The sequence below is a fragment of the Eschrichtius robustus genome, chromosome 1, assembly GCF_028021215.1.
Source record: "Eschrichtius robustus isolate mEscRob2 chromosome 1, mEscRob2.pri, whole genome shotgun sequence".
Classification (NCBI taxonomy): domain Eukaryota; kingdom Metazoa; phylum Chordata; class Mammalia; order Artiodactyla; family Eschrichtiidae; genus Eschrichtius; species Eschrichtius robustus.
Genome location: NC_090824.1, coordinates 187,931,029 through 187,955,036, shown reverse-complemented (window position 1 = coordinate 187,955,036; position 24,008 = coordinate 187,931,029). Strand labels below are relative to the sequence as shown.

General features: G+C 45.3%; 1 protein-coding gene across 1 annotated transcript in view; it reads left to right on the top strand.

The window, feature by feature from the left end:
- The first annotated feature begins 3,232 nt into the window (after positions 1-3,232).
- PIP4K2A (phosphatidylinositol-5-phosphate 4-kinase type 2 alpha) overlaps positions 3,233-24,008 on the top strand; it is a 181,876-nt gene continuing 161,100 nt past the window's right edge. The window contains exon 1 of the mRNA XM_068561276.1: positions 3,233-3,651. Within this exon, the coding sequence (XP_068417377.1) occupies positions 3,508-3,651 (144 nt within the window). The 5' untranslated portion in view covers positions 3,233-3,507. The remainder of the gene's footprint in view (positions 3,652-24,008) is intronic.

The following is a 24,008-nucleotide window of genomic DNA, read 5'->3' as shown; positions in this document are numbered from 1 at the left end:
AAGGTCATTGGCAAAAATCATCTCATGACCTATTCCTGAATGGCATTATCGTAAATGCCATTCAAAGTAAGTTAAATCACCCAAAATTCTGTCCCTTAACATTATTCTATTACAAACTCGAAAGTTTCTAAGAGAGTAAATCTTAAATGTTCTCACTGCGCACTTACACACCCACACACACACGGTAATTATGTGTGATGTATGTGTTAACTAAACTTACGGTGGAAATCATATATATATATACACACACACACATATATATATATGTATGTATATGTATACATATATACATCATCGAGTTGTTCACCTTAAACTTACCCCATGCTATATGTCACTTATATCTTTTTTTTTTTTTTTTTATAGATTTCCTAAGCACTAGTGTTTTCTTTATTTATTTATTTATTTATTTATGGTTGTGTTGGGTCTTCGTTTCTGTGCGGGGGCTTTCTCTAGTTGCGGCGAGTGGGGACCACTCTTCATCGAGGTGCGCGGGCCTCTCACTATCACGGCCTCTCTTGTTGCGGAGCGCAGGCTCCAGACGCGCAGGCTCAGTAATTGTGGCTCACGGGCCCAGTTGCTCCATGGCATGTGGGATCTTCCCGGACCAGGGCTCGAACCCATGTCCCCTGCATTGGCAGGCAGATTCTCAACCACTGCGCCACCAGGGAAGCCCTGTCACTTATATCTTAATAAGGTTGGAAAAATATTTCTGTCCTTTCAAAGCTACAAGTCTCCTCATTACTATCTGAAAATACCACGTAGATTTTCATCTCCATGCCTGCGCCTCTGTCTGCCCCTAACAGGGATGACACTGTGTGCCCTCCAGACCTTGCGCCCTCCTAAGTGAAACCTCGCCTGACAATGCCCACACACATCCATCTTCCCTTCCTGTAGGTTCATTCAACACTTTGTCATCACTAAATGCAGCTTTTAAGCCTTCACAGCTAGCCTGTCGTCTTCCATTATTAATATACAGTTAAACCCAATAGAGCCGTCATAGAATAAAGTGCTATGGAAGCACTGAGGTGGATGGATTAATTTCAACTAGGGGGACCAGTGAGAGCACTAGGGAAGAGATAATATTGGAGCACAATTTTTTTCATGGACAGGACCTGGTAACAGGGTTTATGTGGAGTGGTGATGAGAGGCAATAATCAGTGATGATCCTAAGCTTTGAAGCCTGGGTCAATGAAAATTTGTTAAACGAATGAACTTGTGGTTGGAGTAATGCAGTGACATGAATGCCATTTTCAATATAATAGAAAAATGAACCAACATGTGAGATGGAGGACAATGTTGAACTTGGTTTTAGACAATTTTTTAAGCTGTCTGTGGGCAATTGATGTAGAGATGTTCAACCAGGCACTTCTCTGAGGTCAGGGGAGAGTTTGTGGGTTATCTACAAGTACTCTCCATTTCATCTTGTATGTATACAGTGCTGTATGATTCATAGAGTGCTTTTCAGAGCCATTGTCTACTGTTGATTTTGATTCTAACGAACATCCTATAAAGTAGGTAGGGCAGGATGATAATTACCAGGCCCAGAGTAGCCCCTAAAGTGACCTTTGTGTCTGATTATTCTATTATTTTATACATTTATTTATTTTTGGCTGCATTGGGTCTTCGTTGCTGCGTGTGGGCTTTCTCTAGTTGCCGGCGAGCGGGGGCGGCTTTTCGTTGAGGTGCTGTGGGCTTCTTATCGCAGTGGCTTCTCTTTGTTGCCGAGCACGGGCTCTAGGCCTGCGAGCTTCAGTAGTTGTGGTGCGCGGGCCCTAGAGCGCAGGCTCAGTAGTCGTGGCGCAAGGGCTTAGTTTCTCCGAAGCATGTGGGATCTTCCCGGACCAGGGCTTGAACACGCGTCCTCTGCATTGGCAGGCGGATTCTTAACCACTGCGCCACCAGAGAAGTCCCTGATTATTCTATTATTAACACAAAGAACCTGAGGCTCAGAGAGGTTATCTGCTCAAGTAGGTGGGAGAACTGGGCAACCCCACCTCTTCTCACTGCAAATTCAGGTTGTTCTTTTTTTTAACCACTAAGAGTGGTGATGGTTGAGGCTGGGGGAGCAGATAACATTTTGGACAATAGTATGAAGCAAGAGAGAAAGAATAAGAGGATGTTGGGACAACCCTTATGTTTAAAAAACAGTCAAAGAAAAAAGGAGCAAATGAAGGTGACCACGTGACCTGTCACTTCCCACCCCGTGAGACTCATCAGGCTCCTGAAGGGATCAGGATCTGTCATGCTTTCTTTCCCTGGGAGAACCAAGCAGGTTAACTGGTACACAGTAGGAGACCACTATACTTGAGGGGGAGTATTAATGACAATAGACATATAATGACTTGCCCAGTGGGCTGAGTAGGGTAAGTGCCTAGAACAGGGTTATGATTACTGGGGAAGACATAGGGACAGCAGGTTGTTAGACATACTTGGAATGGCAGCTTCCTGAGGTGGGTCAGGTATTCCCAGCATTAAGAAGGGCTACATTTAGGTGTACGTGGATGAAGACAGTGAAAAGGTTTCCTTGGAAGGTGAGTGAGATGAATTAAACGGATATGGAAACGTCGCGGAGGATATGACATAGAAGGTGCAACTTGGGGCATGATTCTCCTGGCCAAACCAAGGGCTCTAGATGAGGAATCAGGGTCCCATCTAGGGAGGGCGTTAGTGGTGGTGGGAATGACAGCCCAGCGGCTTAGGTGGGAGTCTCCCTTCTGCATGCATGTGGAAGGCCCAAGTTCAGAGTCCAAAAGGCCCGATGGTTAAAGGCACAAAAGGATTAATAAGTTCATTGCAGGGCTACTTTGGGAGGCGGCCAACCATGTGCCCAGGTCCTTTCCCTCGGTGCTAGGGAAGCCCTGGTCTCCACGCAGCGTTTCAAGTCTCACTAGCTCTCCTGATTCTTGGCACCGGTAAGCGGCGGTGCCCCGAGCCTCCTTCCTTCGCCTGACCACCGTCTCTGGGGGCTCCTCTCCTCCGATCTCCCTGCTCTCCCCATCCTTCCCTCTTTTCTCCTGAGCTGCAGAAGGGATACCTTGCGGGAGTCCTCACGCTCCCCGCGCCGCACGCCCACCCCGCGGCCTCCTCGGCCGGGCCGCCGCTGAGCCGGAGCGCGAGGGCGCAGCTTAACGGTCCCGCGGCCGCGCCTCGCGCTCCGCGCCCCGCCCGGCGGCGCCGCAGCTGCTGCCCGCCCGCCCCCTGCGTCATGACGCCGGCGCCCAACGCGGAAGCCGCTCGCTGCGCGCCCGGTCCAGCCGCGGGCTGAGCTCGGAGCCGCGGCGGGCGCGGGAAGCGGGCAGGGACGCGAGCCGAGCGCAGCCTCCCTCGCCAGCCGGGCAGAGCGGGCACCGCGGGAGGAGCGGGACGAGCGTGCCGGCAGGCGGAGCGGGGCACGGCGCGCCGGGGCCGCCGCCGGGGGGGATGCAGCTGCCTCCCCGGGCCGGCGTGTAGAGAGGGCGGGTCCCCGGCCTCGGGAGCGCGGCGGTGGAGGGGACAGAGGCGGCGGCCATGGCGACCCCCGGCAACCTGGGGTCCTCCGTCCTGGCGAGCAAGACCAAGACCAAGAAGAAGCACTTCGTAGCGCAGAAAGTGAAGCTCTTTCGGGCCAGCGATCCGCTGCTCAGCGTCCTGATGTGGGGGGTAAACCACTCGGTAAGGGCTCGGGCTGCGGCGCGCGGTCCCTTTCCTCCTCCTCCTCCTCGTCCTCGTCCTCCTCCTCCTCGTCGTCGTCCTCGTCCGCCGCCTCCTCCTCCCCCTCCTCCCCCTGCAGCTGCTGCGGGGCGGGGAGCCCGAGCGGGGCCCGGGCCCTCCGGCTGCTTGCCCTCCGGGGATGCCCGTTCGCCGCGGCGCCTCGGTGCCCCCAGCCCCGCGCCGCGCGCCCGCCCCTCGGGGCCGCCTAGGCGCCACTTGGACCCCCTAGGGACCTACGGCCGGATGCAGGACGAGGGGGTCCCATTTGCACTGGAGCCCTGCGGCGGGTACCAGTGTCGCCCCCGGTCCGTGCGTCCGCTCGCTGGCCGATCTGTCCCCGCAGCCCGGGAACTGGGAAGTTTGTGCGGGGCACGACTCCGCCTGGGCTGTCACCCCGGCGGGGACTGTTGGGGCGAGAGTCCCGGCGCTTGCTTCCTCTGCGGGGGCGGTCCTCCGCCGTCCGGCAGGTGTACCTGTCCGAGGATGGGAGCGTACGAAGCCTCCCCGCACCGGGCACAGGGGTGAGAATACTGGAGATCGCGGAGCTTTGGGCAGCGGCTTAGTGCTTAGGTCCTTTTTTCCCTTTAAAGGCGATATTCTTGGACGCCAGGAATCTTTTTGGCAAAGATAAAGCCAATGTAAATATGGCTCTGGTGTTTAGCATCTTCCTCTGCCCCTCTCGCGCATCGCCCTGCCGCTGTGCCCGCTGAAGAGCTGCCTGGCGGGGAGTCGTGCTCCCCAGACCTCCTCCCCCACCTTGGGGAGCCAGGCCGAAATCGCCGACTGCGGAAGGGCGGCCTGGGGATGACAGCGGGAGGGGGTCTCGGCGGGCGCGGTGGACGGCTGTCTTGAGTTGACTGCACCCGTTTGGGGGGTTTGTTTCAAAGGTTGGAGGAGGCGGCTTGGAAAGGTTAGCGTAACCCACTAGCCCGAGGTGCTGGAGATGCGCCGCTGCGGGCTCTGCGGACTGCGGTCTGAGGGTCCGATATAGCTTACTGCTGATCTTCCAGCGAGAAACTCTTGCAGTTTTCATCTCCTTAGGATCAGGAAATCTGATAGGAGCTGTTGGCTGAGCCATGAAAGTTTAAATGAGCCTGTGAATTTTGACCATGGCCTTACCCACTGCAGTCGGTTAGCGTCTGAGGAGAAGTGTACGCTTGCCTTCCGTACTTTTGATTTCGATGGATGTCTGTGGGCCCTTTTCAGCATAATAGAAATGACAGAAAACCATGTTGGATTTTGAAAGAACATTCTCGGTGTAATGAAGTTGGTTGAAATGGCTCAAAAGCATCGTATTTATATTTTTCTTTCCCAGGCTGAGCTGGGGAAAAGGTGAAACTGTATCAGGATTGATCGATTGTGCTTGCAAGGAGTGACTGTTTTTAAGAAGGTTGAGACATGATTATTCCTATCAGCCTAATGCCTGATCGCCTGGAGTTCATTTTAACTTCCTGATAACTTCTTGAGCAATTAGGAATGCAAGCTTTTGCAACAGCGGACACTAGTGCATCAAAACCCCGCTACGTTTTATTAAAGTAAATAAAATGTTATTTTTCCTGTGTAATAAGTGTACAGTTTAGAGTTATGTTCTAAATTTAAGTTTTTTTTTAATTATGTTGCTGTTAGTTGCTTTTTTAAAAAAAGTAATGTTGTTAGTTCTGTATGTATGAGTGCTTTTATCTCCTTTGAAGTTCTGGTGTTTTGGTCAGGAGAGTGTGTCTGAGCGTTTAATCTAGTAAAGTAGTGGTGATAATATGCCACTGAAAGGGTGTGCTGTCTGGGAATTAGTCCCAACTCCAGTTTACTTTAGAAAACCTTGTAATTGTGCGGTGTTTTACTGTACCCACTTCTGTTGCTACTTTATACTTTTGAATTGCTACATTTGTTTTAGAGTTTCTTGCTAATTGGAAATATTTTGAAACTACTTAAAGCTTATAAAAAATAATGTGATTTGTAGACAGTGCATTTTCTTTTGCTTTCAAGAAAAGTTAGCAAGTCTAAGTGTAGTCATCCAGAGGAGTCAGGTTTCCATAGTATGCAGTATAACCATGTTATTCATTCAACAAATATATATATCAGGCACATTGTGCTAGCCTCTGTGCAAAAGATTGCTAAAAATGCCCCTCATATTTTTGTCCAAATATCTTTATTTTTAGGGCTCGAGTTGACATAAGAAAGGTCTGTTTCACGGGCTTCTTTTTAAAAATGTTTATTTTCTTTCTTTTTTTTTAAAAGAAAGGACGGGGGGGGGGTGCGGGGGGTATATAAAGATGAAATCTACACCCAGATGCCATGTGTTTCTGGTTGATTTCATTTTAGGTAACAAAGTCTTAGATAAATGTTTTCATATGACCTTGTATGCACCAAAGTCTACAGTATAATATGAGAATAAATTTGTCAGTTGTATTGTGTATGAATGGAGACGTTTGAGAAAGCCTAGTAGAGCAGGAAGAGATCATTCAAATCAGTCCTTCCCTACATTTCTAAAGTGATCAGGATTAATGGGAAAAGATGTCATGAACATAGCAATTTCTTGCTTTTAAAATTCATGTGCATTTGTGTTAAGGACATTTAGAAATAACCATATATTTGGAGCACTAAAGGGGAACCATAGTCATCTACTACATGGAGGATCACTTAAGCATTTTACAAGATTGGGAGGCATCTACATACCATAGTAAAATGCTGTTTGGATCCATGTTCTAATTCTTTCTCCAATGCTGTTGACCTTGGGCCTATTAACTATGTTTATATCGATATTTGTATCTGTGAAGTAAGGTGATTGGACTGGATGATCTCCAACTTTTCTTCTAACTTCAAGATTCGACTACTTTTACAGTCGAGTAGGTTGCTACCATTAAGTTAGGAGCCCCAGACTAGGAAGAGTAATAGTACATAACAAAAGTTGCGTGACTATTATAACCTTGCAAATGCAGCCACACTCAGGGAATTTTCAAGGCCATGGTTAGGGGCAAGGAAATCTGTGGTGACTGCAAGAGGTGTGTGAACTAAGAGTTTGTGGAACTGATTGTAGTCGGACTGCGTTGCATTCTATCAAGTCCAAGTCTATTTGATTGAAGTACAGAAACTGGCAGCTAAGGTGGAAAATTTCAAGTCCACTGTGGTGGTAATTCTCAATGACAAGAATAGGCTTGACTTTGCATGGTTAATTCGATATGTTACTGCTTTCTGACTTAGACTACCCATCAGCAAATGGATCACTGATGATTTTTATTTCAAGTATTTTTAGCGGAGAATATAATTGAATACATAAAGGAGAAGATGACTTAAGGCAATTTTGTCTTGTTACATTTGGAATTAAACTAAAAACGATCAGGCAGTTAGCGTCTTACAATTATATTTTAATAGTGTGTGAAGCATGCATGTAGAATGTTAGGAGCCAAGCCTTGTTTTAAATAGATATTCTAAAAGATTTTTATGCGCAGTGAAATGGGGGCCTTTTAGAAATGAGTATTTAAAAGCCTATTTAAATATCTAAAGGAAGACCTTTGCATAGAAGATCTTTAAAGGGCATAAAACTTGTTTAAAACAAACGTAGTGTTTCGAAGTAATCAACATTAGTGTTCATTTTTTTGGTTGCAAGCTGTGGAAATGTGGGTGAGCATAGGCAAAATCTGTAAATATTAGGAGGGTTTTGGAGGTCACAGTGGAAGGACAAACTGGTAAGCAGACCAGGAGAGCAGGGCTGGGGCTGGGCTTTGGGAATGATTGGAACCAGGTGCTTGGGTGTTGTTGGGACTTCTCTGTCCGTTTTGGCTATATTCTTGCTCATTGCTGTCTGGTTTCCTCCACAGGGCAGGGAACTAATGCTTCCTGAATTTCACATTTTGTAATTTCCACCCGCCAAAAGGGTCTTTCTGTCTCCGATTCAGTTATAAAAGTCCCATGGAAGGATTCTGACTGGTTTGGCTTCCATCAGTTGTGGCATTTCCCTAGACCAAGCCGCTGAGAAAAGGTGGCAGCTCTTGCCCATTGGAGCTGGGGAAGAACAGTTCCCATAGAAGGGGCAGGCGACATCAGGCAGGTATCCATCCTAGTATTAGAGCTAGTACTTATCTAGTACTCGTCTAAGATTGTCTTGGTGCCCGTGCGCCATGTTTTGTGTGTTTTCGCAGATAACGCGCTTTTCTGAGCTGAGCGTCGTAGCCTTTGTTATATTCTCAACAAGGTCCGGGAATTGGAATAATATTGAAGAAATAGTGATGTCTTTTAGGTTCATGGGTTTATATTTGGGCACTGAAAAAGGTAAAAGAAGGAAACTAGGGTTTAAAAATGAAATAACTATGAAATAGTGACTGAATGGAATGTAATGAAGCAATTAAATGAAAACAGTAATGAGCTAGACATTAGATGAACCCAGTGAATGGAACCCAAATAACCATTCATTCAAGAACTAGCCTCACACAATTTTTCTTTCTTCCCTTTACTTTAGAGAAAGGAAGAATGCCAAGCACACAACACACAACACACAACACACACACACACACACACACACACACACACACACACACACACGAAGTTTATTATTAGGGAAATATTTTCATACCCCCTAAAACTTGGGATTACATCCTGAGAACAGAATACATTTTGTTCTCCATTTATTGACTACCTTAGAATGAACTTGAATATTCAGAATGATGCCCTCGGCAAGACCATGATTTCTCTTTCTATGATAGGATTGTCTGCTGTCTTCTATGTCTTTAGAAAGATTTTCAGCAAGAATTGTAAATAAACATACAAAATCTACCTTATGTTGATTAGAAAATGCAGTCACCCAGAGTAATTAAATCTGCCAACATACCCTTGGAGATACAAATTTTGGAATTTAAGGGAATTGGTGCAATTTGGCCAAATGGTTTGTGTTCAGACAGATTAGGTTCAAATGCTGCCTCCATCTTGATGGTCTGTTTGAGCAGATAGATGATTTATTCTCTTGAGCCTCAATTTACTCATTCTTACAAATGGAGATGATGATGATTACCTCGCAGTATTATTTTGAGGGTAAGTAAGATAATGTATTTAAAACCTAGCACTGTAATTGGCACATAATAAGGATTCAGTAATTGATACCTAAAATGAACAAATTCAGATGCTGTTAGGCTGGTAGCATATTAATAAGCGCTAGACAGGTGTTTCTTAAAATTTAATGTATGTTTGAATCACCTGGGGACATTTTAAAAATGCAGATTCTGACTCAGCAGGTCTGGGGCGAGTCCTGAGATTCTGCTTTTGTCACACTCTTAGGTGATGAGACACTGCTGGTCTACAGCCTGTACTTTGAGTAGCCACAGTGGAAGGAATATCGTTAAAAATAAGGAAAAATGTTCAGGATTTGTCCTCTGACAGCATGTGATGAATCCTTGGAAGAATGGTGACCATGTGATTGAGTTTGAAAAGTTAAGAGAAGGAATTGTGTGTGGAGAAAGGATACACAGATTTTTGATTTGAGACGTGTTGAGTTGCAGGTGATGGTGAGTGGACATTCTAATGACTGTGCCCACCTGCAGGGTGTTGGAAGGTGGCATTGGAGCTCAGGAGAAGGTTAGGGCTGGGATGGAGAGTTGATAGTTGTCCATGCAGGATCGGTGGTTGAAGCCATGGGGGTAAATTCAATCTCTGAGGGAGAAATAGGAACACCTGGGGCACTTGGCTTTGAGGGAGGGATGGAGAAGGAAGAAATGTGAGACAAGAGAAAAGTCAGCCGGAAGGTTAGCAGAATTAGATGTGCCAGAGACCACGGTATTCATGGATGTACTTTTGAGACAGTGGTTGATTCGGATGTGTGTGTGCAGGTGTGAGAGCTTAAAGATTTATGGAGCCAATGAGTAGAAGTGGGGCAGCTTCTTCTAGAAGGTTAGAAGGGAGGTAAAAGATGCCGTTTTGTTTAGGAATACCTAGGTATTTCCCTTGACTCCATATCTTAACATTCTCACCTCTACCAACCAAACCAGGTTTATTTCCTTTCTTGAACTGTTAAAAATACCTCCTAGCTTATTTCTCGGTATGTACTTTTAACCACATTTCCGCTTTTTGTGCCAGGGACCCCACGGGAGTCCAGTGAAGGCTGTGGATCCCTTCTTAGAACAATGCTTTCGAATAAATTAATGAAAACACATAGGATACATCCTACCCAGTTCTCAGATTCCCTGAATTCTATCCACGGACCACTTGAGGGTTCATGGAACCCAGTTAAGAACCCTCGCAAGAATAAGTTGGGGATGGTGTGGGGTGGGAAGCCCAGCAGCTCGGAAGAATAGTAGGAACAGGCAGAGGTTGAATTAATTACCTGCTGAGATCACAGTGCTAGTAGGTGGTGGGATTCAATCCCGTACCCTTAACCGTGGAACTGTGCTACCTGGGCCAGGCCAGGGAGTTATTCATTTCTTGGAGATCTTTTCTTTCCTTCCTTAGTCTTAAAGGCTTTGACAAAGTATTAGCTATTAATATGGAGAAAAACAGAAAACAGTTTTTCCTTTACAGAAAGAAGAGCATTGCTTATATTCAAAGCACGTAGGAAGAGGGCATATATAAAACTTCTTTATGAGAAGTCTTGTAGGGAGTTTTAAAACAGTAACCTACCTAAAGATAAGCCTTGACATTCAAAGTAAGCATAGTTTTTCACTGGTCCGCAGTGGTTAGGAGTTCAGGCTCTGAAGCCACACTGTCTAGTTGGCTGTGTGACCTTAGTCACAATTCTTTTATGAAAGGAGATATTAATAGTGCTTATTATGGAGATTTGTTATGTGGGTTAAATACGTTGGTACTTGTAAGATGCCTAAAGAGTTGCTGGCACATGGCAAGTTCATAATAAATGTTAGCCTTCATTTTATCATTTTTGAAGTATGTTAAATGACAAAACATGGAAAATTACTAGAGTGCATGTTAAATTAATTGTTCTGTTATCCTGCTTCACAGACAAAACATCACCATTGCACTTGGCATGCTTGTGCATCTTTGAGTTATAAATTAATCATTTTAGAATTATCTTTGTGCCCTTGCTTTGATGTCTTTATCTGCTTTGTTATAATGTTCTTTTTTGTATCTTTAACGCCTTGATCAGGTTGTTCAACGTGTCAAAAATTTAATTCAGATTCATTAGTTACAAGTTGTGTCAGATATTAATTTGATATTTCACCTTTTTTTTTTTTAACATAAGGGCACTGTGCAGGACGCTTGGGATGCAAAATGAATGTATTGTGGACCGTACCTTCAAACTGCTCATAACTGCTGGGGAAACAGACATATGCATAAACATGTGTATAAGCAGCTGGAGTATCAGGAATGCTGGGGTGGAGGGTGTTACATAGGGTGGTCCGAGTGTAAACCTTATGAAGAAGACATTTGAGTAAAGAGATGGAGATGAAGGGGTTGGGCGTGAGGATATCTGGGGGAAGGGCATTCTAGGCAGAAGGAATAGCTCATGCAAAGGCCCTGAGGCTGGTGCTGACTTGGCATGATTAGAAAACTGCAAGGAAGCCTGTGTGGCTGGAGCAGAGTGAGAAAGGGGGGAAAGTGCTGGGGGGTTGGAGGTGGGGGGACTGGGTCATGATTACTTCTTCCCAGGACTCTTGGAGAAGGTTCAAGAGGATCTGACATTGAGCGGCCCTTGAAGGTGGAATAGAATCTCCCAGCTGGAGAAGGCAAGGAAGGGTGTGTGTGGCCAAGGGGACAATATTGGCAAAAGTAAGCCGACCGACTGGGTGATGCTGAGGGCTCTGCTGTGGCCGTGGCCTCGGGCCTTGCCGCTCACTCCAAGTGTAATCCACAGATGCCTGGCAACAGCCGTCACCCAGGAGCCTGCTGGAAAGGCAGAACTGTGGGCCTCTCTGCAGACCTTCTGGGGCAGAGTGTGCATTTTAATAAGACAGGTGATTTGGAAGCACCTTCCAGTTTGAGAAGCACTGCCTGGGGTAAATCTTTGGTTTCAAACCCTGGGGTTCCCTGGAGGTGCCTCTGAGGCTGGTGGAAGGGGGCTGAGCTGGTGGGGGAATTCATCCCTCGCCTCAGCCTCATCCAGAGCAGCTTGATTTTGTTCTCATCGTTGTCAGCTTTTTTTTTTTTTTTTTTTTTTAAATTGTGGGCACGGAATACATACTGTACAGGTACAAGGGAAAAAAGGTTCTGCCACCAAGGAGATCGAAAACCACAGAGGTAAATGAGGGGGAGTGTTAGGAGATGGTTGAAAAGGTAGTTTGAGGGCAGATTTTCAAAGGCCAAGTAGCCTTTGTTTGCCAGAGAAAAACTTAACAGTTCTGACAAGGGCCACTTTAAAATTTACCATAAAAAGTAAGTGGTACTCAACCCTGGAACTGTACTGTTCTCTCTCAGTGTGTTCTCTGCTCTTTGAATCTATTTCTTACTTTTCCACCCTCCTTAAACTTCCCTCTGGTGTTTTGTCCCTCTGTCTCCTCCACCCCGCAGCTGATTACCTTTAAGGCTTTAGAAGGCGTTGAACAAGTAGAAGGTATCGCCTTCCACTCTCCCTGCTACCCAATCCACCAGCTTTTGGACACCGAATCCATCGGCCTGCAGATGCGCTGGAGCACCGCACTGTCTAGTTTGCTGGCTGCTAGTCGCAGATGGCTATTTAAATCTCATTTAATTAAATTAAATCTTAAGATTCAGATTTCCCTAAAGTGCTCGATAGCTACCCGTGGGTGGTGGCCACCGAATTGGAAAAAAAGACTTTTTCCATCGTTGTCTCACTTGGTATTGGACGGCGTTCCTGGCTCTGGGACCTCCCATCTCGGAAACAGAATAAACAGCCCTGACAGCAGAAACCCTCCTTGGGTGTCACATCTCTCATGTTGGCGTCCACTCTGCCTCTCTGTTCCTTGTTAGAGCAGAAGTTGAAAACCCTCGCCTGAAGCCGCTGTGTCCCGTGGTCTGTAGTTGCTGTCCCGCCCCCCCCCGCCTCCCCTCCCCCTCCCCTCCTCCCCCCCGCCTCCCCTCCCCCTCCCCTCCTCCCCCCCGCCTCCCCCTCCCCCTCCCCCCGCCTCCCCCTCCTCCCCTCCCCTCCCCCTCCCCCTCCTCCCCCCGCCTCCCCTCCCCCCTCCTCCCCCCGACTCCCCTCCCCCTCCTCCCCCCGCCTCCCCTCCCCCTCCCCCTCCTCCCCCCCCGCCTCCCCTCCCCTCCCCCTCCCCCTCCTCCCCCCCGCCTCCCCTCCCCTCCCCCTCCCCCTCCTCCCCCCCGCCTCCCCTCCCCTCCCCCTCCCCCTCCTCCCCCGCCTCCCCTCCCCTCCCCCTCCCCCTCCTCCCCCCCGCCTCCCCTCCCCCTCCCCCTCCCCCTCCTCCCCCGCCTCCCCTCCCCCTCCTCCCCCGCCTCCCCTCCCCCTCCTCCCCCGCCTCCCCTCCCCCTCCTCCCCCGCCTCCCCTCCCCCTCCCCCTCCCCCTCCCCCACCTCCCACCTGCCATTTCCATCCTCACCACTCCCAGGAAGTTGCTCCTGTCAGCCTCACCTTCATGTTTTCAGATCCAGAGGCCACCTTCTTGGTTTTTTTCTTGTTTTCCTTCACTCCTTAGGTGCCTTATCGAGCTCTTCATCCTCCTTTCAGCCGCTAAATGTTAGAGTGCCCCAGGACTCTGTCCAGGGTCTTCTTCTGGAACTACAGAGTGTATTTCATCTGCATGACCTTATTTATTTAGTCCCGTGGCTTTTCACGCTGATAGTTAAGAAATGGACATCTTCCCTTCTGACCTCCCTGCCGGGCTCCATATTTCAATTTCTTATTTGATATTTCACTTGACTACCTAACGGGCACCTCAGATGTGTCCCCACCAGGACTCCTGGTTTCCTCCCCCTGCCCTGCCCCACCTCCCATCATGCCCTAAACTAATTTCTCCCTCATCTCAGTCAATGGACCACCATCTACCCAGGTGCTCAAGCCCCAAACTCAGGAACCAACCTTGATCCTTCTCTTTTCCTCACCTCTCCCTTCCGAACTGCATTTCTGAGTTCTGACTCTGCATACTTCTCTCTTCCCATATGAATTCTCTTCCTCTAGAACATGGCAGGGGCCGTCAGGTCCCCCGGTGGTCCCTTTGCCCTGTCTCAGTCCCAATTCTCAACAGTGGTGGCAGTGATCTTTCTGAAACGTAAATGATGTCCTGTCACTTCTTCAGAGAAAACCTTCCAGAGGCCTCCCTATATACGTATAACTGAATCACTTTGCTGTACACCTGAAACTTACAAAACATTGTAAAAAAAAATAATAAGTAAAAAAATAAAAACAAACTTGAGGGACTTCCCTGGCGGTCCAGTGGTTAAGACTTCACCTTCCAACGCAGGGGGTGAGGGTTCGATCCCTGGTCAGGAAACTAAGATCCCGCATGCCTCGCGGCCGAAAAACCCAAAACATAGAAGCAATATTGTAACAAATTCAATAAAGACTTTAAAAATGGTCCACATAAAAAAAAAATTTTTTTTTCAAACCAAATAAACAAAAAATACAAACTTGAAGAGGAAAAAAAAGACCCGAGCTCTTTTCAGTGGCTTAGACTTCTTACTGGCCGGGCCCCAACTTCCCCCTGTGCCTTCTCCCTTCCAGCCATGCTAGTCTTCTTCTGTTCCTTACACAAGCCAAGTTCAGAGCAGCCACAGAGCTTCTGCATTTACTTTTCTCTTTGTCTGGAATGTTCTTCCCTCGGGCCCCTTGTCATTTTACTTTGTCAGCTGAAGGCTTGCCTTCTCGGAGAGCTTCCCTGACCACATCTAAAGAAGCCCCTCCACTCTCACACAGCTCTTATTCTCTCTGTGACACTTGACACTATCGGAAAAGGAGGTGTTTACATGTTTGTTACTTCTCTCCCCCGGCTGGGCCGTGAACCTGTTAGCTTCAGCTCCCCAGCAGCTGAGACCAGATCCTATTTGCTGCCACCTCCCTGCACCCGGAACGGTGCTTGCATGTAGTAGGCACCCAATAAATACTGTTGAATTACTGAGTGGAGCCACTGAGTGCTCCACGGGTGTGCTGTGAGCCCTTCCACGCTGAATTTTCATCAGCATGTAAGCTCTGTTTTTGCTAGGATTGAGCAGAGTGCTCAGAGCGGTTTGCTGGGCGGGTTGAGCAACGCCTGGGAGAGTAGGGGAGGACTCGCTGCAAGCCGGTGATAAGAGATGTGGGGTAACCACAAGCTGATGACAACCAAGAGCCGATGGCCACAGCCGCCTGCGAGAACTTTGCCTTGTGAACATGGCAGAGAAGTTTAAGGGAGTCAACAGCTTCTCTCCTAGAACCTCACCAAGTCAGTTGTGTGGAGGCTATGAAAGCCTTTCTGAACAATCCGAGACCTTATTTTATAGAAGAGTGCACTGCAATGTCATTTCTGCTTTATTCCACGTAGTTGGGGTCTGTTAACAGCTTCAGGTACGCCTCTCAAAGTTCTAGTGTTCAGAAACGTGCCATAAGTTAAATTTAAGATTCTTCAAGCATTGTGAGAATAGCGATGATACTAGTACCTCAAATCTTCCTGGGTATCTTTCTACCATGTTAACGTTTCTGCTGGTTCTTAATCATGGTGCCTTGTTCCCATGTTTGCTTGGTAATTTTGGCCATGAGCTGCTCATTTCCCTTGAACCATTACTCGAGGAGGATTTTCAAATCTTGGAGTGAAAGTGTGTCCCTCTAGAGAGAATTGTTTCCTGTGGCCAGATGGCTAGGGGCACTACAGACCAAGGCCATTTTAAACTAAACTCACAGCTTGGGATTTTTTGGACTTGCTGGTGATATACATTTGGGCTGCAGTCCCCTGGTGGTGGAATGGGTTTATTTTGGGATCACCTTTACGCTGAGGCCGTGACCCTTTCGGATCCTACCCTTATGGAGAAAGGGTTTCCTATTAGATCCCCACCTTGGGGATCCGACTTCTGTTCCTCCCAACCCACGGGACCATCAAAGCCGTCAGAGTGAGTGGCTTCCGTGGGAGTTGACGGCTCTCGCACTCTGCTTTCACTCAGATTTTGGCAAGGTAACTCCTGCCTCTTCAGCGCTTTGATGCCTTTAAGAAGATGTTTGAAAAAATATTTTATTCAGGATGTTTAGCTGTTTTCGGTGGCAGAGTTGATCTGAATAACCTAGTTCCACCCTATTAGCGGAAATGGAAATCAGCATCAACGTTTCTAAACAGAGGGAGCGGCAAGCAACAAGTAAGGGAGAAGTCAGAGCCCCGGGGTGCTCGGGTATGTCTGTGGCCACCCCAGGGATGGGTCAGTGACGGGACTCAGTGCCACCAGAGGAGACTCTGTGAAATCCGTTGCTGTCCTCTGGGTAAGAGGCGACCAGCGTCTGAACTAGGGCAGTTCCGTGGTGGCAGAGAGAGGGTGTCCCCAGAGATGTTTGGGAAGTTGACTGAGCTGGATTTGGTAACTACCTGGGGGAAATGGATGGGAAGGAGTCGAGGGGGACCCCAGGTTTTCTAGTTTGGGTAGCTAAATAGTTTTCTTCCATTCATACTCTCCATTACATTAATGGTTATCTTTTGGGCTATTAGCCAAAAGGAGTTCTTATTATCTGCATTTAGGTTACTCATATGTGGAAATGATATTATTTCCTATTTTGATGTTTTCACAAATCTTCCAATTTATAGGTAAATCCAGCATTTGATGAATAATTCAGCATTTGATGTACTTCATTTTGTAAAAAGTGTCATTTTCATATCTAAAGTTCTACTACCAATAACCTGTAATTGGTTTAGGGTTTTTTTTTGAGGTGTTTTCTTTAAGGCCTTAGAGGAAGAATTATGAAAAAGACAGTTTTTGCTTGTAAGGAGTTCCTAGTCCTAGTGGGAAGATAGGCATGTAATTATGTAAGCAAGGTGCTAAATTGGTGAATTAACAGAACTGCCTTCAAGGTTTATTTGGTTGTAAATGACAGTCGCGTAAGTCAGATTAGCTAAAAGAAAAAACAGGGAGGGGTGATGGGGTAACTCCTGGAACAGATGGGCATTGAGAGTCAAACTTAGACCAAGATCCAAAGCTCCTCCCTCCTCACTTTCTTGCTAATCTTTGCATCGCTTTTCGTAAACGTTTTCTCTAATAATATTGTCTTTTCTCAGCTGCTTTGTACAAGTAGACCCCACATGGCAACTGTGCTTATTTGCCCCCACATCCAGGTCCATTCAGATGGCATTTAGCCACCCTGCATCCTAATTTCAGATTTCTTAAGAGGGAGAGAAGGGGAGAGACAAAAAAGAGAGCGGCCATCAGATCTGACAGCTGCGGCCATTGGGTCTCCTGCAGTGCAGGCTTGGCTGCTGGGTGGCACCTGGGTGGAGGGGCAGTGATAGTTCTCAAGCCTTGGAATCCTTCTGGGCGAGGGACCCCTCTCCCCAGGTTGTGTGCACAGATCTACAGGCAACAGAGTCTTCATAAACTGCCCGGGGAGAGTTAGTGCTATTTGAGTTGGATCTTGATGAATGAGTTGGCATTCGAAGAGGCTGGAGAAGACGGTCATAGGCAGAGGAAGTAGCATGTACAAAAGCATAAAGGAGGCTTCTCTGGTGGCGCAGTGGTTGAGAATCTGCCTGCCAGTGCAGGGGACACGGGTTCAAGCCCTGGTCCAGGAAGATCCCACATGCCGCAGAGCGACTAAGCCCGTGCGCCACGACTACTGAGCCTGCGCTCTAGAGCCCGCAAGACCCAGCTACTGAAGCGCGCACACCTAGAGCCCGTGCTCCGCAACAAGAGAAGCCGCTGCAGTGAGAAGCCCGCGCACCGCAACAGAGAGTAGCCCCCGCTCGCCACAACTAGAGAAAGCCTGCGCGCAGCAAAGAAGACCCAATGCAGCCAAAAATAAATAAATAAATTTATTAAAAAGAAAGAAAAAAAAAGCATAAAGGGCCTGTGTCATTTTCAGGGACCTGCTTTCCTCACGTGCCATTATGCTTTCCATCTTCTATTTTTTACAGTTTTGTTTGTTTCCATTCTCTCGCATGTATTCCTATTTTTTTTGTTTTTTGTTTTTTTGGGCGTGCCTCTCGGCATGCAGGATCTTAGTTCCCTGACTACGGATAGAACCGGTGCCCCCTGCAGTGGAAGCATGGAGTCTTAACTACTGGACCGCCAGGGAAGTCCCACGTATTCCTATTTAAATTGCTTCTGTTTACATTGATTCCTTTGGGGTTGGTCACTTAGGATTCAAATCCTACCTGCAAGTTGCTGGACCTCCTAACATTCAGAGCTTAGTGCTATTTGTAATTGTAATAAACATGCTCTGTTTTTGTTTCCACCTGCATGTTGAGGAAGGTATTCTGTATTAACCGACCCCAGAATGAGGGACCTGGATGGCACTGCTATCACGTAACCTGCACAGAGGCACCTGGGTGGAAGGGGCAGTACTGCCAGCCACCCGCGGCAGAGGGCCACAGCTCCCTTTTTGTAGTCTGCCAGCACAGAGGAAGTTCATCTTCTGATATGCACAGAGGTGCCCTGTGTGCTAGCAGCTGCCCTGCTCTTCTCAGGTCATGCATCCCAGATTTCTCATCTGGAATTCCTAAGTGTTGGTATCCTGGAGGAAGCTGTCAGGCGGTGGTCAGGCTGGATAGAAGAAAAGAAAGTGGGGCTTCCTTTACAGATTTGAATCTACTTTAGAAAATGCGTAATCATGCAGGCTTTTCTGCTATGTGCGTGTTTACATTACACAAATTAGTTTACACAAGTTTGGTCAATGGGGAGTGCTGGCATACGTGGCAGAAATTGGTCCCTACACAGTTTTCCTTGGGCACATCACTGTTTAATGCCTCCAGATAACAGTGACTGGATGCAAAAATACCTGACGTGGCCAGAGGCAGCAGACCAGGTAGGACAGCGGGACACCTGTCCCCCGTGTCCTTGCTCTTTGCTTGACTCAGGTGGCCAGGTCCAATGTCTCGGAAGAACTAATTTCATGGTTCTGTCCAGTCTATGTGCATTCGGTTCTAGTCTGTATGAACTCAATCGTTCCTTATATTATTTGCGTTGAGTGATCTTCACAATTGTATTTTTAAAGGTAAAATTCCTTCTCTATTTCTTAGGAATTAAACAGTTTTGAAGACTGACATGTATATTTTTAACATTTTGTTTTTTTAAGCCTTCCACAGGTTTTGAGTGTTCTCCCTAAAATCTGTTTTAGTGATAGGCAGAACCTAAAGTTTTTCAAGAACACACCTATCGCATTATAAATAGAAACATTTGTATTTACAGTTTATTTTGCATACCCGTACACCCAGGTTGGAATTCCGCTACACCCAAACACACACACAATCGCTGTTATTGTTTTTTTGTTGTTGTTTGTTTGTTTTGGGTTTTTTTATAAATTTATTTTTATTTTTGGCTGCGTTGGGTCTTTGTTGCTGCACTCAGGCTTTCTCTAGTTGTGCTGAGCAGGGGCTACTCTTCGTTGTGGAGAGCGGGCTTCTCATAGCAGGCTTTCTGTTGTTGCAGAGCACAGGCTCTAGGTGCGCCGGCTTCAGTAGTTGTGGCACGTAGGCTCAGTAGTTGTGGCTCGCGGGCTCTAGAGCGGAGGCTCAGTAGTTGTGGCGCCCGGGCTTAGTTGCTCCATGGCATGTGGGATCCTCCCAGACCAGGGCTCGAACCCGTGTCTCCTGCGTTGGCAGGTGGATTCTTAACCACTGTGCCACCAGGGAAGCCCAGCTGTCGTTGTTTTGTTTCCAGGGATAACCAGGTATGAATGGTGCTGGAAGCCTTGCTGACTGAGTCATCCATAGTCTTAAAAAATTTGAAGACCCTCATCTAAATAAGCAGAAACTTAATTTCTTTACTCTTGAATTTCCTGAGTCATCCTCCTCCAGCCCAACCACGTTGCCCTCTCCGCCTTTCACACACCCAGGGTCTGGGGGGTTCATGCGTCTTTCACAAGTCTGCCCTGGCTCCTGAAGTTTCCATGCTCCAAAATGACCGGTTTCACTGTGCTGCCAATCACCTTTACCTTTTTGAAACTGTACTCTAGCTTTCTTCTGTGCCCAGAAGCCTGAGAAGAAACTTTCTCGTCAACTAACCCCTCCCTCATAGAAGCAAGACCCCAGGCTTTTACTCCATTAGGAATTGGAATACATTTCCCCATTGAAACAAACAGCCGCCTTCCAAATGAACACTTGGAACACAACCCATTCATAAACTAGACTCTGCCTGCACACAGATGCAAAGTTCAAATGCTTTGGCATAGCCAGAACTGTTCAGAAACAACTGTGATAAACCCAGAAGACGCTTCTTTTTTTTGGCACATTGAGCCAAAGTAGGAGGACAGGAGCAAATTTAAGAGGCATTTTAAATGAAAAATATAGGTTAGGAGAAGCTAGTGTGTCCCTTTGACTTACTTTTCTTTTGCAGTTTCAGCATCAGATATTCACAGATTTAAAACATGTCAATGAAAATTTGATCCAGTAAATAGGCCACAGTAAATATTTTTATTTTGTGTTATATGGAACTTCTTTTTTCTTATGTCTGTTTAGGTGAACTAGAGCTGTTCATGGTTTTCAGTGGCATTTAAGAGGAGAGACGTGTGTGTGTGTGTGTGTGTGTGTATGGTATATTTTCTATATGAAAAACTTGAAAAATATTGACAAATATAGTGAAGAATTACCATGATCATTTTATCCAGAAGCAATCAATGTCAGTGTTTTGGTGGGTATCTTTCCAATATCTTTTTAAAAAAATCTCTTTGAGATTATACTGTCTATATATTTCCTCGTATCATTAAGTATTCTTCACAGTGACAATTTTTAATGACTGCCTAAAAGCATAATGAAGTTTTAATAGCCTATATATTGGTTCCAGTTCTTTGCTACCATAAATAATGCTGTTGTCAACATCTCTTTATATAAAACTTTTTCTTATATTGGATGATTTCCTCAGAACGGACTCCCCTTTGGGGGAGTTACTTGTTCAGAGGGTATGACTGTGTTAAGGCTCTCAGTACATGTTGCCAGGTTGCCTCACAGAGGGGCTGCACCAGTTTGTAGTCCCAGCAGTGTGGGTGAGAGCCCTTTAGCACATCTCCTACTCTTGATTGAGTATTTCTAAGTTGAACAGGAAAGATTGGAATAAAAAGATACATTTTTCTTTACATATATGTTTTTAAGAGGATGCTAACTTTTTCAAGCTGTGTTTAGAGAAGTTTTAGGCAGAATAATAAAAGGGGTGCCCGCATGGGCAGTACGGGGGCGTCAAGTCTGGGGGATGGAGGACCGGCTGCCAGGTAGGCTGACTGACAGAGGACTCTGCCCTCTAAGGAGAGCCGCTTTCAGCTGACCCACTTCTCACAATTTCGTTCTTCCTTCTGCTTTAGAATCCTCAGTTTCTCTGAAAATAAAGCTTGATAATTTTCTAGCTTCCTTTCTTTCTTCCTTTCTTCCTTCCTTCTTTCCTTTCCTTTCCCTTTCTTCCTTCCTTCCTTCCTTCCTTCTCTCTCCCTTCCTTCCTTCCTTCCCTCTCCCTCCCTTCCTTCCTTCCTCCTTCCCTCCCTCTCTCTTCCTTCCTTTCCTTTCCTCCTTCTCTTTCATTCTTCCTTTCCTTTCCTTCTTTCCTTCCTCACTCCTTCCCTTCCTCTTTGCTCTGAGATAGAGTGGGACAGTGGTGGTGTGGGTCACTGGAAGTTGGTGATTTGTCAGGCAGAGTCCTTGGATCTCAGAAGCAACGTGGTATCCACTGTTTGTGGTTGACTCACTTTAACTGGTCCTATCCGACGTAACTTATGCTACACCCAACCCAATGGCATTTATCGGCAGGCAAAATTCTCCAGCTAGAAGTATCCTAGTCAGGAATTTGTCATTAGTTATTTAGTCTTGCTGCTTCACATCAGACTTGACTTATGAATGATTCAGATGAATCTGTTCAGAAGATGTCATGGGCGTCCACCGGAGTCCACAATCAGAGTGTATGTGTTTGCTTTTTATCACCCGTGTGTAGTCCTGTTGTTGGCTTGGAGCTTGGTTCTGTGTGCTGTCTGCTCTGCTCAGCCTTATCTGATGTAAACATGTCAGTCACCTGTGCTGACTTTACAGCCATCCTGCAGCCTGGCAAGGCTGGGGAGGGGAGGTTGAACCTTTAGCCGATTTTAAGTGTGAGTGCCCGGCTCCTTACTATTTAGATAACTGGTATACAGAAAGGAGAAAGCAAGGTAATTTTTCCTTTCGGCAGAAATGAATGAGTATACTGTGTATTTTCGTAATATAATAAAATTACCTATTTTAATTCTTTTACACAATATAAAAAGTGACATTTCTCTTTTGCTGAAGAAAAAGAACTGAGAACATTGAAGAAAATTGAAGGAACAAAGGTAGAACTCTTAGAAAGAAAGGAATGCTTATAAACCAGAGCCATCCAGATTAGCTGGATTATTTCCACTTTATGTGGATGTGTTCTGTTGTGACAGTAGTAGATACAGTTACCAATTTTCGGGAGGCCTAAATTACTGACTATTTCAGATGGATGCAGGCTTTAAAATTAGCCCCTGGAGAATACATTTGTTTAAAAATTGAACCTTAATTGATTTTTATTTTTTTTAAGCTTGAATTAGAAAGAAAATTAAGGGCCTTTTATAAAAGATGGTAATATATATTTAACTTGAGTGATTGATTACCTAAGAGAGAAATATTCCTATCCTATTATTATTTTAAAATATTAAATGCTTGACACAAAAAGCAGAAAATATTCTATCTTATTAAAGAAATCTCTTTAATTCATGTGTTATGAGTCACAGACCATTCTGAATAGGCTTTGGGAAGTGTGTTGAATGAGAACATAGTATGACTTCAGTTAAATAAACAATATCAGTTTTTCATTAATTTCAAAATAAGGACTTTTAGAATTATGAATATAAATCTTTCATATTCTTTCTGTTTTAAAGAAATTACCTTGTTTCCTCATGTGAAAAATTTTTGCAAGAGTTCGAAAAAGCTTCAGTGCACAGTAACATTTTGAAAGGAATTGTTGTTTTCCACTTAACCAGAGCGGCCAAATACTATTTCAGAACAAATTCATCCCCATTTCTGCAAATCCAAAACAAAAGACCATTTAAGAATTCATTTCAACTTGGTTATTTATGAGAAGAAAAGACTGTTCTGATGATATGCAGAATAGTGCTAAATAATGAGTTATAAGCTAGAAATATTTACCTAAAATTATTGGATACACCAACTGAGGAGAGACCTTCTACCCTGTGTTTCGTTAAAAAACAAAAACCAAAACACAGACGTTTCATAGTAATAAATGAATTGGAAATAACATGAACGTCCATTAGTGTGATATTTGGGCTAAGTGAAATAAGATGTATCTGTATATTGAAATACATTGAAACTATTAAACATGTTTATGGAGGTGAATGTTCTGCTATGGAGAAGTGACTTTGAATATTGAGTGAGAAAGTAGCCAGTGAATTTTAAAAATATTACATGCTTTTCTGAGGAGGGAAGGGAATATAGATAATTTTTCACTTTCTACTTATATCTTTTTCTTTTACTTATGTCTTTTTATAGTTTGATTTATTTTCCCCACTACTACTCATTGCAGTACTTTTACACTTAGAAAAACAAGACATGTACTAAGGTGTGATGGGTGGAAAGAAATCTTTTACATATTGAATTTGATGAGGCAGAAATAACTTGTAAATTTCTGTTTGTGAAATAGATATACTTGCTTGGTACAAGGGATTTTTTTCTTTGGGGAGCCATCCCAGGAAATCCTTTGATTTAAGGCATTATTGATTGTATTGGGAGAAATGATTAAGTAAATAATGATTCTAAAGGTTGTTACTTTTTGCAAGCTTGGGAAAAACAAAGATAAATTGGTGTGATTACCACAGATTTACTAGGTGTCCAAGTTTTTATCGTGCATCACATCAGGGAAAAAATCTGAACACGTGCTCTCAACATTTGCATTTTAATTTATACGTGTCATGTGTGTACTACTGCATTATTTTATGTTTTATAATCTACAGGAATTTTAAAAGGATGCACTAAAGATAAAATAAATATTAAAGCTAAGAACTTGCTCTTGTTAAAAATTATCATTGATATGTTGTGGGGTTTTTTTTTACCTTAATGAAGGTACTGTGGATGAATTTATACCGTTGTCTTTAAAAATCTCGGTAAACACTTAGCGGGGAAGCAATTTGAAAGTCTAGTCCTACATTCAATTTATTTTGCTGTTTGGTTTTAAAACTTAGAATAGCTGAAAAAAAGGTTACCTCGCAAAGGTTTATTGATCCAAATGGATGAAGAGCATTATTGGCTAAATTTATTAACTAGTGATTTCATTTTTAAACAATCTACCAGTTATGCAAAAGTTTTGGTTAAAATCTATCT